General features: G+C 38.7%; 1 protein-coding gene across 6 annotated transcripts in view; it reads left to right on the forward strand.

The window, feature by feature from the left end:
• The window catches only part of SATB1 (SATB homeobox 1), a 101,825-nt gene extending 91,096 nt beyond the window's left edge, over window positions 1-10,729 (forward strand). For 3 of the 6 annotated variants that reach the window (XM_041733780.1, XM_041733779.1, XM_041733783.1), the window contains 3 exons: window positions 2,594-2,797; window positions 3,385-3,480; window positions 5,921-10,729. In XM_041733780.1, coding sequence (XP_041589714.1) covers window positions 2,594-2,797; window positions 3,385-3,480; window positions 5,921-6,424 — 804 coding nt within the window. In that variant the 3' untranslated portion in view covers window positions 6,425-10,729. The remainder of the gene's footprint in view (window positions 1-2,593; window positions 2,798-3,384; window positions 3,481-5,920) is intronic. The other 3 variants (XM_041733784.1, XM_041733785.1, XM_041733786.1) reach the window with 3 other exon arrangements.
• The last annotated feature ends 4,011 nt before the right edge of the window (window positions 10,730-14,740 follow it).

Here is a 14,740-nt window from a genome sequence, read left to right on the forward strand (position 1 = left end):
TTTTCACATATATCCAAGTGCTAACTGATCTGTTACTTTAAAAAGTTTCTAAAGGATTGGAAAAATTATTGGAGTTTTTCAGCTCTCTCCAAGAAGCTTTTCTTATGTGAATTGTTCTTAATTTAACTTTAAGCAAATTTTAGCTACAAGTGTTTATTTCTTTCAAAAAAAAAATCTTAGATACTCAATGTTTGGCACTTACTGCAATAGGATACAGTACTAGCTAAGTACAACCCCCCCCCCCCAACAACTTTTCTGTTCTGTTTTTTATGAACCTTCTGACATTTTAAAAGGTAAATAGAATTGTAGCAGTTTTGCTCTATTTAGGCATGGGGCTTGTCAATTGCTATAACTGAAGAATGGAGAGAAAGGGGAGGAGGAGTCATCTCAACCATAGCTAATAGTCAAGCCTACAGGAAGACAGATATCTAAAATCTGCACAGCATCCAAACTTAGAGGTAAAGTGTAAAGAAATAGCTGAGATTTGGAAAGTATAAAATGTTTTCATAGCTCAATCCATATAGCAAATATTTGCCAATAAGAGCTAAATAAACAACATCTCCAGGGCACTGTATGCAAGTGGGTCTCAAATACTTCAAATACTCAAATGCAGTTTGAGAGTTAATATTAGACTCCTATAAATAGAGCTAAAATATGACACATCATCATATTTTTCTGGAAATAAACATAGAATTGCCATGGTTAGAAAAGAAGTATATTCAGTGACATGCTAATCACAATTATTATTTTTTTTAACTATTATTCTCTCAGGTAAATGTTCAGTTTACTGCCTGCGCTCATAGCCTTGAATTGCACATTCAGTGGCGTTGAATGAGTGCATGATTGCATGACTATCCCCTTGTACATATTTGTTTAATTATAAGACCTGTTGAGTAGAGAAACAAATATCTCAGAAAAATTAGTAGATCTCATGAGGTTTAGCAACAGTCATTCACCCTTGGCTGGTCAGTAGTGGGCTTTGGGAAACTGATGTTATCAGCTTTCCAGCTTTCCTTTTAAATTCTCTCAAATAAGCCATTTGGGGGAAAGTGGGCCTTATTTCTTTTCACTGTATATTGCAATTAGAAGGGGACGGAGCATTTTCTCCAGTGGTTCAGTTTCAGATAAAGGGAAGAAAAGTCATATCACTCTCTGGTCTCACCCCAAACAACAATTGCACAACACACACAAACTCTCTTTGGCTAGTTCTAAAAATCAGATAATAAAGAAACTGTTCATTCCACTCCTGTCCAACTCATTTACTTGGAATTTCCAAGAAATTCCTTTATCTTTGGTCAAGCCACTAAAGTAGAGCCTAAGAGGGAATCAGGTATGTATGACTTTATGAAGGACTTGGAAGGAGTGAGGAAGGGTGGGGAAAAGGAAGGGGTCCAGTAAAAATATGGTCTCAGGTAGTCTGTATTGATGAAGGAAGGCAGGGCAGAAGGGCATCTCCAAAGAGTAGATTGAAGGGTTGAATGAGTTGTCACTTTGGAGGAAGAGGGCAGGGACATTGTACTACTGGTAAGCCAGTCATTCACCACCCCAGCATGAGGGGGTCAGGTGAGGATGTGGAGTACCTGTCCACTCATCTCCAGGTAGAGATGACTCCAGATATTGCTCCAAAGAAGTGTAGCTATTAGCAGGCAGCATGGCAGCAGAAGGTAGTTGCTTTGCCAGTGAGGGGATCTGGGTTGGGACTGTCTCCCTCTTACTCTCCACCCCAATGGCGAGTGTTCATTGTGGCAGCCGAGATGAAGGATGTTTGAGATGAAGATTCGAAAATGTTAGAGAATGTACTTGTTAGACCACTCATTTCTTGATACTCTGAGGATCAAAAATGGGGCCTTAGGGGAGTCATCAGAGAGGTTCAGGTTTTGGTATTCACTGGACATTTCCTTCTCTCTTAACTCAGGAAATCTATTAAAATTCTTGTCTGGTGAATCATATGTTGCGCACTGCAGTGGGCAGGAAAAAACAGGCTCTGAGATGTCTTTCTGGAAAGTTTTTGGAGAAGTCTTCTAATGCCCATTCTGATCATTATGCTTTACACTGGACAACATTCTTGCTCACACTACTGCCTGTGTCCTTTCTCTCTCTGTCATACACACACACACATACACACATTTACACATAGTTTCCTTCCTAATACAAAAAATCATAAACTTAGGGAATCCTTTCAGAAAACAAATTATTTTAAAAATCTGTCCTATCTCTTCTTAAATACCTTCAGGCTCTCAGATGGCTGCTCATCAGACAAGAACGTTGGGCAAGACAAGAAGCACATTCAGCTTTGCCTTTCTCCTATTTCACATATTGCAAAGTCCGTGGTAAATGTGTCTTGCCCTTGGAATCTTAAAAAACATGACCCTCCTTTAAGATGCAAATCTGAACATTTATTAGAAACAGAGCCTGCCTTCTTGACAGCCACAGCTATTCTCCCTGAACAGGTTAAAAAACATTTTTTTGAGATTGGAGTGTTTGGAGCTTATGAAGAAAGTTAACTTTACAAGGTCTTTTCTTTTTAGCTCTTAATGGAAAATATCAGCCCCCCCACAGGCATGAACTGACCTATTATGCCCTTGTCTCTAAGGGGTGGTTGTGTGAGCTGTTACGCTGGAAAGAAGATCCTTCTCCAGAAAACAGGACTCTGTGGGAGAACCTCTCCATGATCCGAAGGTTCCTCAGTCTTCCTCAGCCAGAACGTGATGCCATTTATGAACAGGAGAGCAACGCGGTGCATCACCATGGCGACAGGCCGCCCCACATTATCCATGTTCCAGCAGAGCAGATTCAGGTTCGTTTACCTTGGCCAATTCAATATAGCACTAAGTAAATAGAGCTTTAAACTTAGCAGGGAAATTAGCGTTTCTCTTCTTCCCGCCAGTCTAAACATAGGCTTTAGCAAGAGATAACGATACACTGCCATCTTGCTCAGGGGAATAAAAGGAAAATTAGCACACTTTTTCCAACATGTGTATTGTGCTCCTCTTCCTTCATCTCCCCACCCACAATGTGGCAGGAACCCCCGTTTTTACGCTTCTTGTTTGCCAAGTGTGTCTTTGTTAGAATCGGGTTGTTTCTTGTGTGAGAGCTCAAATTTTGTTTTTGTTTTTTAAAAATCCATTTAAGAAATACCACCGATTCCTTAATGCCTACTAGTACTGCCCTTTAGGAAAGGAATTACTGCTGTTTCCGTAGAGGTGATTTGTCCAGTCGCAACTCTATATAACCTTGGATACTGTCCAAAAAGAGGAGGGGAGGGAAACCTAATTGGAATCTGGTTTCTGACTCCTTGGCCCTTCCTTCACCTTGTAGTTGTCTCCTGACACCCTCACAGAACACAGGTTAGGGGTGAGTCATGTCTGTTTGTCTTTCCTTTAGAGCCCCTCTCCCACCACCCTTGGGACAGGAGATTCTAGAGGCGTTTTCTTACCAGGCCTGCTGACCCCTGCACCGTGGCTCGGTGCTGCTCCTCAGGTGAGCGGGCACAAGTTACAAGTTACCTATACCAGCAAGAGAGGGGGTGGCATAAAGACCTGCTCCCTTGGTCAGAATTTTCAGACTTGCAAAGGACATACTATAACCGTGGTGGTGGCCAGAGACCACTGTGCCAGCGGATTCAGCCTTGTGCTTCTTAGCTGGTCATGTCATGGAACTTGTCTCCATTCATCCACTGAGGGAACTCCCCGATGAATCTAGATTGGAAAGTTCTGGCATCAGACAGTTTGTTGGTACTCTATGGCCTTGATTTCAAAGGAAGCATATTGAATGAACTGGAGCTGTAGAACGTATTTCTGTGAAATCCAAGGGGATGTTTTTAGCTTTTCCCGTTAAGAGAAAATGCCACTGCCTTCCAGAGTCCTAAAATTCTACTGTCTTTGTTGAATCACCTGCATTATTTCTTGGTATTGCTGTGGGGGCGGGTGGAGACTATATATGTACACACACATATATATGGGTAGCTAAAACCAACAATAATAGGGTTATCCACCCACTAGGAAAAAAAAAATCCTTGAGTATGTATTAAAGATAAATTGGAAAAGAGAATCCCTTAGGATATCAAGCACTGAAATCATCAGGAAAGCCTAAAAACTTACTGCTTGGCAAAAACAAAGAGAAAGGTATATATATGTTAAGTAATAAAAATAGTACTTGTTTGAAAAGGTAAATTGTTTTTAATAAAACTGTTTCTTAGGGGGATAAAAGGAAATGGTTAGGCACAGTCTAAATAAAGGCTCTAATATTTTGCCGCTCACTCAGGTTGATTTGCTTTGATGATAAGAATTATGGATATAGAGTATACAGTATGTGCATGTGTCACACATTTGTTATGTATAATTGTGTATGGAAATTACTGCACGTGTACAGACACTAATTACGAAAAAGTGTCTGTATACACTAAATTTAAATCCTAATCACATCTGAGTTTACTATAGACAAAACAATTTACTAGCCGTTATACGGTGCATCAAACTTTTATTTTCCGGTAAGAAGAAAAAAAAAAAACTTGCAGTGTCAGCCTAGTGCAATTTGATAAGAAACTGTATGTGTATTAAATCGGAACTGACTGGTAGGAAATTCACAAACGTGAGAATCTCAGAAATCCTTCGGAGTCTTAAGGGATAATGCTGAAGAACAGGCATTTATCCATTTTATTTGGAATTTAAATAAACTTTATCTTCTTGCTCCTTGCTTTAGCCATGGATGAAATGGGGTCAAAACACAGGTTTCTTTCCCCCGCGCGGGTCTGTAGCACTCCTTTCTAAAACGTCTTTGAAATCATTACTCCTCAATCTTCATTTAATTTTTAAAAATATGTGCTTATTCATGAGAGACCCAGAGGAGAGAGAGGCAGAGACACAGGCCGAGGGAGAAGCAGGCTCCCTGCATGGGGAGCCGGATGCGGGGCTCGATCCTGGGACCCGGGGTCACGCCCTGAGCTCAAGGAGGTAGATGCTCAACCACTGGGCCGCCCAGGTGCCCTTTCAATCTTCATTTTAAATCTCTGTTAATTATTTCCATCATCATTTGCTCTGCTGTCTTCGCCTTCGGATGCGCATCCTTCTGGTGAAGGTTGTGGCTCACATTTTCGGTGCGCTGAGTTTTCATTCCGTGAGCCAGACCGAAAATGAAGGGTGGGGAGGCTCCCCTGACCTCCGATGAGGAAGCAAGCCCACCCCTCTCCCATCAGTCACCCTCCTCCCGTCACCCCCTCCCCAATCAGTCACCCCTCCCCCATCAGTCACCCTCCTCCCATCAGTCACCCCCTCCCCCATCAGTCACCCCCCTCCCCCATCAGCCACCCCCTCTCCCATCAGCCACCCCCTCCCCATCAGTCACCCCCCTCCCCCCAGCAGCCACCCCCTCCCATCAGTCACCCTCCTCCCATCAGCCACCCCCTCCCCCATCAGCCACCCCCTCCCCACATCAGTCACCCTCCCCCATCAGTCACTCCTCCCCCATCAGCCACCCCCTCTCCCATCAGTCACCCCCTCCCATCAGTCACCCTCCTCCCATCAGTCACCCTCCCCCATCAGTCACCCCTCCCCCATCAGTCACCCCTCTCCCATCAGTCACCCCCTCCCATCAGTCACCCCCCCCAGTCCCCCCCATCAGCCACCCCCTCCCCCATCACCCACCCCCTCCCCCCATCAGTCACCCCTCCCCCTGTCACCCCCCCTCCCCCAGCCCTACTTGCGCCTCCCTCCCTGCCTCTTAAATATTTGAATTCCTTCCCCGCTGCCGTGGGCCATCTGGCGGGCCTCCCTTTTGGTCCCGAATGTTTGCCCGCCCCTCCCGCCTCGGTCGGAGAAGCTACAGGTAGACCCCCGTGTCCCCCCCTTCCCTCCTTCGAGGTGGTTTCGCCCGCCGCCGCCGCCGCAGGCAGAGCTCTGACTGTCCGCTTGTCTCTTTGCAGCAGCAGCCGCAGGCGCAGGCGCAGCAGCAGCCGGCGCCGCCGCCCCCGCAGGCGCAGGCGCAGCAGCCCAGCGGGCCCCGGCTCCCCCCGCGGCAGCCCACGGTGGCCTCGCCCGCCGAGGCGGAGGACGACAACCGGCAGAAGACCCGGCCGCGGACCAAGATTTCCGTGGAAGCCCTGGGCATCCTGCAGAGTTTCATCCAGGACGTCGGCCTGTACCCGGACGAGGAGGCCATCCAGACTCTGTCGGCGCAGCTCGACCTCCCCAAGTACACCATCATCAAGTTCTTCCAGAACCAGCGGTACTATCTCAAGCACCACGGCAAGCTGAAGGACAACTCGGGCCTGGAGGTGGACGTGGCCGAGTACAAGGAGGAGGAGTTGCTCAAGGATTTGGAGGAGAGCGTCCAAGACAAAAATGCTAACACCCTTTTCTCGGTGAAGCTAGAAGAGGAGCTGTCGGTGGAGGGGAACACAGACATTAACGCCGACCTGAAAGACTGAGCTCAGAGTATTATTTTCATTCAGCAGTGCCACTGGGATTGACTACCGGAAGGAGAGGTCACCTTGTATCTCAGAAACCCTTCGTTGTCCGCGGTTTGGCCAATGAAGCTTCGGAGACTTGCACAAACAGGAAAGTCGAGAAAGGATGATACAGACTGCACTAAATGTTTTACTCTGTTTTACAAACTGCTTGGCAGCCCCAGGTGAAGCATCGAGGATTGTTTGGTATTAAAAGTTAGAATTTCTGTTCACGGGACACATCGAGGTGTGTACCCCCGTAGGCATGATACCAGTGATTTTTTTTTTTAATTTAAAAAAGAATTTTTTTTTTTATTATTCTGGAGCCTCAAACAAGCATTATACCTTTCTGTGATTATGATTTCCTTCCTTTAATTATTTCTGTAACACTCCACACTGATCTTTGGAAACTCGCCCCTTATTTTAAAAAAAGAAGAAGAAGAAAAAAAAAAAAAGAGTTTGTTACTCTATTGTATGTTACAAAAGAACTATAGACTGTGGAATGCAGTTTAAAGATGACATATGCCAACAAATGCCTTGTATTATATGGCACTGCCGTAATTCAAATTTGTTTTTATTTTGGAAATAAAAGTTCACTGTAATTTTTTTCATTCTCATTGTTACATGATTTTTTAAAAAATGAAAAGAAAATGTGAAACACAATTTAGTCCTCATTATTTATTTGTAGATCCTGCAGCATCATGTTGTAATTAATTTTTTGGAAGTTTCCGTTAAATGTAATATTGCTTCTCTTGTTACCATACTGATTCTTTTCTATTTATAAATGTATTTTGATGGGCAGTAAAACAAAGTGTCTTAAAAGTTTTAAATAGAGAAAAATGTGCTTTACACAGTTGCCTATAAAAAGTGCTCTATGTTATCCAAGCAATTCATACTATAAGCTTCACTCTTATTGTTGTATGCAATTTTTACTATCATGCAAATAAGCTTAGGTAAATAAAACTAATAGATCACCTTAGAAAATTATGCAATTAATGTGAAAATAATTGATGTTTGCAATGTGTCTTCCTTTGGTTTACAATCAATTTTAAAGCTACATCTGTATAAAATTTCTGTATAAAGGTGTATTTCTTTTTTATGAGTTTATGGCTATGAAAACACCAGCTATTTTGTTACAGCTGGCTGTTTTTATAAGTGTATCACAATTTTCTTTATGCAGAAATGTTCTGATTAGGAGTGGTTATTGACTGTAACTACACAATTAAAATTGTTTGTATGGTATGACATGGTAGGGTTTGTCTGCTTATGTGAAGTAACTTTAAAGAGTCAAAGATGGCCCTCTCAGTTAGGTGCATGTTACTATTTTCTTGATGATATTTTACTGACTTTAAAAAGAGCGATTGAAAAGTCACTTGAAACACTGTAAATTTAAATCACAAACACGTGCTCATTTTTTAAGTTTAAAAGTGAAGACCATAACCTGTTTGGGGTTAACATTTTGCCTAATAAACAAGAGATAGCAGGATGGTCGAAACACCCACCAACAAAAACATAAATCTAGTCTCTAGGAGTTACGTACTTAGAATGAATTCATCTGCATTTTATTTCACAATATTTAATTATGGCAACACTTTTTTTGAAGCTAATGTATAAATATTTTAAAGGCCTTTACCAGTAACATTAAGTAGGGGAAAAATGGACCTTCTGTATAAAAACCTCTTAGCAATGTATTTTTTTAAGTCATGAATGGAATATAAGTTAATAACTCTGAGCTCATTTGGTTGTGTATGTCATAACTATAAGAACTAAATGAAGAAAATAACACACCTGGAATTTAAACACAGTCTTCAGAATTCTTGCAACATAAAACTCCACACACTCCTAGATACAAAAATGAGGTGTGCTAATGGTCATGGAATGGATTGAGGCCAGTGTTGCGGTTTTTGATTATTATTTCTTTGTATTCACTTTATCTCTTGCTGCTTCTTTTTAAGATTTCCTAGATGTTAATAGGGGTATCTGGGTTCCTTGATAGTTGGTTCTGAAATTGTCCAATCTCTTCATGCCTAACATCTTTCCAGGCACTGATGAGCTCATTGGTAGGCAACTGGGCTGCTTTAATGTTGAACTTTTACTTAAGAAACTAAAATGGCATCATTGAAGACTCCCAATTCAGCTGTAAAAGTACTATTTACTTTTGAAGCACAGCTGAACTACTTTGAAGGCAGCTGGTTTGCTCTAACAAAATTGTATCGAAAAAAAGTTTTCAATTCTTTTTATTAAATGAGAAGACAACTTTTAAACATTCTTGCTCACTTCGAGTTTGGAAAACCATTTGAGGAAAAGAAATTTAATGTAATAGAAACTAGATTTCATGTATTTAAAAAAATGAGTAGAAACCAGTGTGCCATGAAGTTTTTTTTACCAAATCCTTTCTTCCTCTCCCCACCCCGCCCCTGGGTTTAGAGGGAAAAGCTAAAGCAAGGAGTAGTCTTATTATTTTAACCAGCCCCAACAGAATATAAGGTGCCAGAAATTTAACTTTTTAGAAGGAAAAATTGGATTGCCAATACAATTTTGCCATTCCCAATAACCTAATTTCTTTTGAAATAACATTTTGAATGCATTTGATGAGCATGTGTAAGAAATCAGTACAATACTAATAATACTCTCACTTGGACCCTTTTACTTAAACAGCATCATCTTCCTAGATATGATATTTTAAGCCAAAAACAAATAAATAAAAAGCACATATCAAAAAACAGTGATGGTCATGATGGAGTGAGCAAAATTGTTTTCCGGGAAGATGGCACAATTTGGAGATGATTTGTTTGGGTCATCTTCCACATTGCTCCCCCAATGTCATTTAATGTTCATACCAGTCCTCTTACTACCAGTGGCTATGGTAAAACTCCTTGAGCAAGCTTCATTGTGTCCGCGTATTTCAGAAACTTTTAGAAGCTGGGCATGACATAGCGCTTTGTGCTGTTAAGACCTTAGCAGAGTCAGGTAGTTTACGGGTAATATTCAACCTTGTGCATCTGAATCTGTCATAGATTCCTTCCCTCAGCACTTTGCCACTAATTTGTATTACACTCTGTGGCCATATAATACTTGCACATTATGCAAAAAATAATGTTGACAGTATCTCCTTGGCACGTAATATGCAGAGTTGACACATAACCTTTGAAAACCAAGGTAACTAATATGTGTGCCCTAGTTGTATGGCACTTGGTTAAAATATCTGTACATATTATGTATAAAATGTGTATTGATTAACATTTAGTACTAAGGAATTCTGAGCTTAAAAGAAGTGGTTTTTTTTTTTCCAAGTAGTGATATCTATATCTAACTGTGCTTATCTAAAATATATAGCTTGAGTAGAAGACATTTTCAAATGGTTCAGCATTGAGTAAAAATGACAATCCCATACATTTCATTATTAAATTCTGCCCTATTCCCTATTGTTATCATCAGCTGATATTAAGGTCCTTGATTGTCACAATATTATCAATAAATGAGGTATTCTGAACTGCCTGGTGATATTTTCAAAAAGAGCAATTAAAATGTGTATACCCTATTTCTATAGCCAATAAAAAAATAGAACTACCTGGCTGATGCAAGCCAAAAATTTGCATGATAGTGTGGAAACCAATGAAGGTCCAAAAATATTAATCACGTTTAAAAAATATCAAAAGATACTGGTACTATAGCTTATCTTACAAATGAGTATTTTTGACTTTTAAAGGGGGCATATTCATATTATGGATTCAGTGTTTCTTCGGAAGCAATCCTTTTAATGTAAATACTAAATACTTGCATGTCTTTTGACAAAGGTTAAATTACAATCTATTAACATGCACATTTTTGATAAAATATAAAGTACCCTTATTTAAAAAAAAAAATGTGGTGAAAGGTGTATGTCCAGAATACTATTACCTGTTAAACAATACCAAATGTTAAATAAAAATAGTTTGGATTTAATGTTTAAAAGATGAGCAACATTTTTAAGCCTTTCTTACATTACCCTACTTATATGAATCATGTATTCCCAAATTTGATTTTATTTACCAAATAACTCCACTAAAATTCCATCACGGCTTCTTGCCTTATACCAGGGTGTGTACGAAGTCCCGTTCTGTCAGCTATTTTCACCTGCAAATATCCCTATTGTGATCAAAAAAGTGGGAGACGTGGGCCCCCCGTTCTCTACGATAATGTTTGATGAGAAGATGCAGTAAAACAGTATCTTATACTTGTTGCCTTGCCAAGTAAACAAACTCTAAAGTGACCTATTTTGCACTAAATTAAACATTGAACACTATATCTGTGCTATTAGTTGATTTTTTTACTGCTATTGATTATGTGCTTTATGTGCTATTTAAATACATTTTCATTACAGTGACAGAGTCAAATTCATGTCTTTACACCCCTATAAAGAAATGTTGCCCCATGTGCTGCCCTGATATTCCACTCACAAAAGAAGAAACAGTACCTGTCAAACGAGGATGTTGAGAACTTTCAAATATGTAATGTCTGTTAATTCATCAAGTCTGTGGCAGAGCGATGCAAAATGAGCATTTAGTTCAGAGCATGAACCTGTTCGATAGCCTCTTAATGTTTCCCGTTCTAATTTCCAGATTTTCCCATATCTCTTTCAAAGGCTTCTTCCCTTCTGAGGCCCCCTTACTAGCAGCACACTCAGATATGCTGAAAATGAGAACAGCAACAACATTTGTAGGATGCTTCGTTATATAAGGTAGTGCTGCAAACGTGTCTCCATTCCATTCCGAGGCTCTGACAGCAGGCTCTGAAACTCCCTCTTCAAAGACCCAGGAGGGGAAACTCAAAAAGGGTAACTGATCTGTGCAGCACTTAAGTGGCCTCATCGATTTCAAACCCAAGCCTTCTACCTATGCATTCCTGTTGCTACTTCTCCTTAATAAAAGCTTTTTCAAATGCAGAAAATGTAAAAACGTTCATTGCAATTCAAAATTTTCAGAAATCTAATGTACCGGGTATTTTACTAATATGAAAAATTCTGTCACTAATTCTGAAATCCAGTGTATGAAATATTAACCCCCAAAGTTTGCCTTCCTGGTATAAGAGCCATATAACCAAAATATTTTTTTCTAAAAAAAAATACACTTTATTTTTTTTTAAGATTTTAGTTATTTATTCATGAGATACACAGAGAGAGAGGCAGAGACACAGGCGGAGGGAGAAACAGGCTCCATCCTGGGACTCCGTGATCACACCCTGAGCCAAAGGCAGACGCTCAACTGTTGGGCCACCCCCAGGCGTCCCAAAACATACACTTCATCATAGGAATGTTCAACTATACAAAAAAAAAGAATAATGTAACGAACCCCTGACGTTTCATCCCCAGTTCAACCATTGTAACATTTTCCCATTAGTAAGTACTTTGTGAAACTCATTAAGATGAAATTTTTATGAAAATATTCAAACTGTTCAGTGGTTTTTGCCCATAATGATATTCTAACATTATCTTACTTTTTTGCAAAGTAATGAATTTTCTGATTTCTGGAGAAAATATTGAAAAGAAATTTTTCTCAGAACTCTGAGAATTTTCAAGAAGCCAATTTTAGACGGAGAACCTGTGAGAATTCCACAAATATTTGTAACATAAAGAAAAGAGACAAACCAGCCTCTCTTTATTTATAAACAATACGTGCTTTCATATCATTGTTGAAACTAAAGTACATAATTTTCAGTTATGCATAATAAAATATGTAATTAAGCAACATTCCATAGTGGATTAAAGAATTAAAAGCTTCAGGTGCAGAAAAGAATTTGTTGGCATTTTCTTTTTCAAGGTGGTATTTTGAGGTGTTACTTTTCATTTTCCTTTGACATCTTATACACAAATAAATAGACAGAAACAGGTGAGAAGCAGAGAAGTGAAGAATTGGCTCTACTACAATAGACCTGAAAAATAGTGAGGTAGCATATTTGCAACGTGCCCATAAAGGCTAAACTAAAAAGGACAGAAATCTTAGCTTGGGGAGAAAAAGAAAATCTCTAAACAAGGGTGTGCATTTCAAGAAATAGAAATAGCATAATAAAAAGTTAACTGCACTCGATCACTCCTATATTTGAAACTATATTAAATTAATTCATACGCCAATTGGTAGGGTCCAGTACACTTATTTTTCAAGTGAAGAACTACATTTAATTAATAATCCTGTGCTATGTACACTGAAGTTCATAGAGGCATTTGGCACTTATCCCATTTTTGAAAAAGAGTAATACATCAAACAAAATCAAACCACTCAAATGTAAGAATGTGTCACAATGAATCTGAAAATAAATTATTCTAGGAGACATTTAAGAAAAAATAATAATATAGAGATGAGATGCCACATCTAACATCAAGAAAACTTCCTATCTAGTATCTACTGTTTCATATAATGCTTTAAACTACAGTTATAATCAACTGTTTGAGAACAAGTAAATTCAGTATCATGTACTTCTATTCCTCAAATCCTGGCACAGAAATGCATGTTTGGTTAGTAAATGAATGAGATCAGACAATCTAGGAGAAATATGAAACAAGACCCATATCCCATGGACAGTCCTTTTAGTGGGGCTTTTTAAACTGACACTTGTAAAGAGCCTTTTGTTAGCCTTTAGTATCTCACAGTCCTGTTGAAATATTACATTTTTGTATTTGTGTGTGTTTTTATAGCACATCTTATTACAAAAAGAATTAGCTAAGACTTCCATAAGTACTGCAATAATATAGGACAAAAAAAGAAAGACTACAACAAAATTAATCCAAAATTTGGATAGAAAAATAACAAATTGAAAGGTATGTTTGACAGAGAAATGCATATCATGAGATCCTACACAATTTATTAGAGCAGGCTGCCAACATTTTTAACAGCTTTATTAAGTACAGTTGACATTCAATAAAACTGCACATGTTTAAAAGTATACAATTTGATAAGTTTTCACACACACACATCTAGATAGTGTGTGTGTGTGTGTGTGTGTGTGTGTGTGTGTGTACACCCACACAATTGGGAGCACAATGAACATATCCATTATCCCAGTAGTTTCTTTGTGCCCTGTGGTAATAATCCTTCCCTCCCACCTTCCCATCCTCATTAATCACCATCCCCATGACACCACTGATCTACTTTCTGTCACTAACTTAGTTCGTATCTACTAGAATTTTATATGATAGAAGAATTCAGAATGCACCCACCGTTGTCTGCCTTCTTTCACTAAGCATAATTACTTGAAGATTCATCCATGTTCAGTTGGTTTATTATTGAGAAATACTACCTTTTGTGGATATAGAGGAATTTGTTTTGTCGATTAAGTGATTGATGGATTTTGGGGTTTTTTTCTAGCTTGGAGCTGTTACAAAGATGCTATGAGCATTTCTTTGTATGCTTTTCTATGGACATATGCTTGCATTTCTCTTGCATAAATTCCTAGAAGTAACTTCTCATACCGTAGGTATTTAAGTTTTTGAGAAACTGTTTTCCAAAGTGGTTGTACTGTTTTACAGTCCTACCAGCAGTATATGGGAGTTCCCATGGTTTCACATTTTCACCAACACTTGATAAGGTCAGACTTTTTAATTGTAAGCATTCTAATAGGTGTGTAGTGATACAACTTTAATTTGCATTTCTGTAATAAATTGCATTTCCCTACTTAATATCTTTTCATATGATTTGTTACCCATATTTCTTCTTTTATGGAGTGTTTGTTCTTTTACTTATCTTTTTAATTGGTTGTTTTCTTATTATTGAGTTTTGAAAGTCCTATATGTAGTTTGGTTATAAGTCCTTTGTCAGATATGTGATTTGCAAGTATTTCAGTCTATGGCTTATGTTTTCATTCGTTTAACAGTGTTCTCTGAAGAACAGAAAAGTTTTTTGGTGAAGTTGAATTTAACAATTTTGGTTTTGTCTTTAAAATTCTTGCTTTTGTGTAATATGTAAGTAATATTTGCCTAATCTAAAGTCACATAAATTTTCTCCTCTCTTTTATTTTAGAAGATTTATAGTTGTAGGATTTATATTTAAATCCATGATCTATTTTGAATTAATTTTTACATATCATCTAGGTATCAAGGTATGGGTCAAAAAATTTTTCTTTTCTTTTTTTAATTATTTTGCATATACATTTCTAATTGTTCCAGTACCATTTCTTTAAAAAGTTATTATTTCTCCACTTAATTGCATTTGTACTTTTTTAAAAAATCAATTGACCATATGTGTGTGTGTGTGTGTGTTACTTCTGGAATTTCTATTTTATTTATTTATTTTTTTGCTCTTGATTAAACTTTCCACTGAGACCATG

This window comes from Vulpes lagopus, chromosome 19, assembly GCF_018345385.1.
Source record: "Vulpes lagopus strain Blue_001 chromosome 19, ASM1834538v1, whole genome shotgun sequence".
NCBI lineage: Eukaryota > Metazoa > Chordata > Mammalia > Carnivora > Canidae > Vulpes > Vulpes lagopus.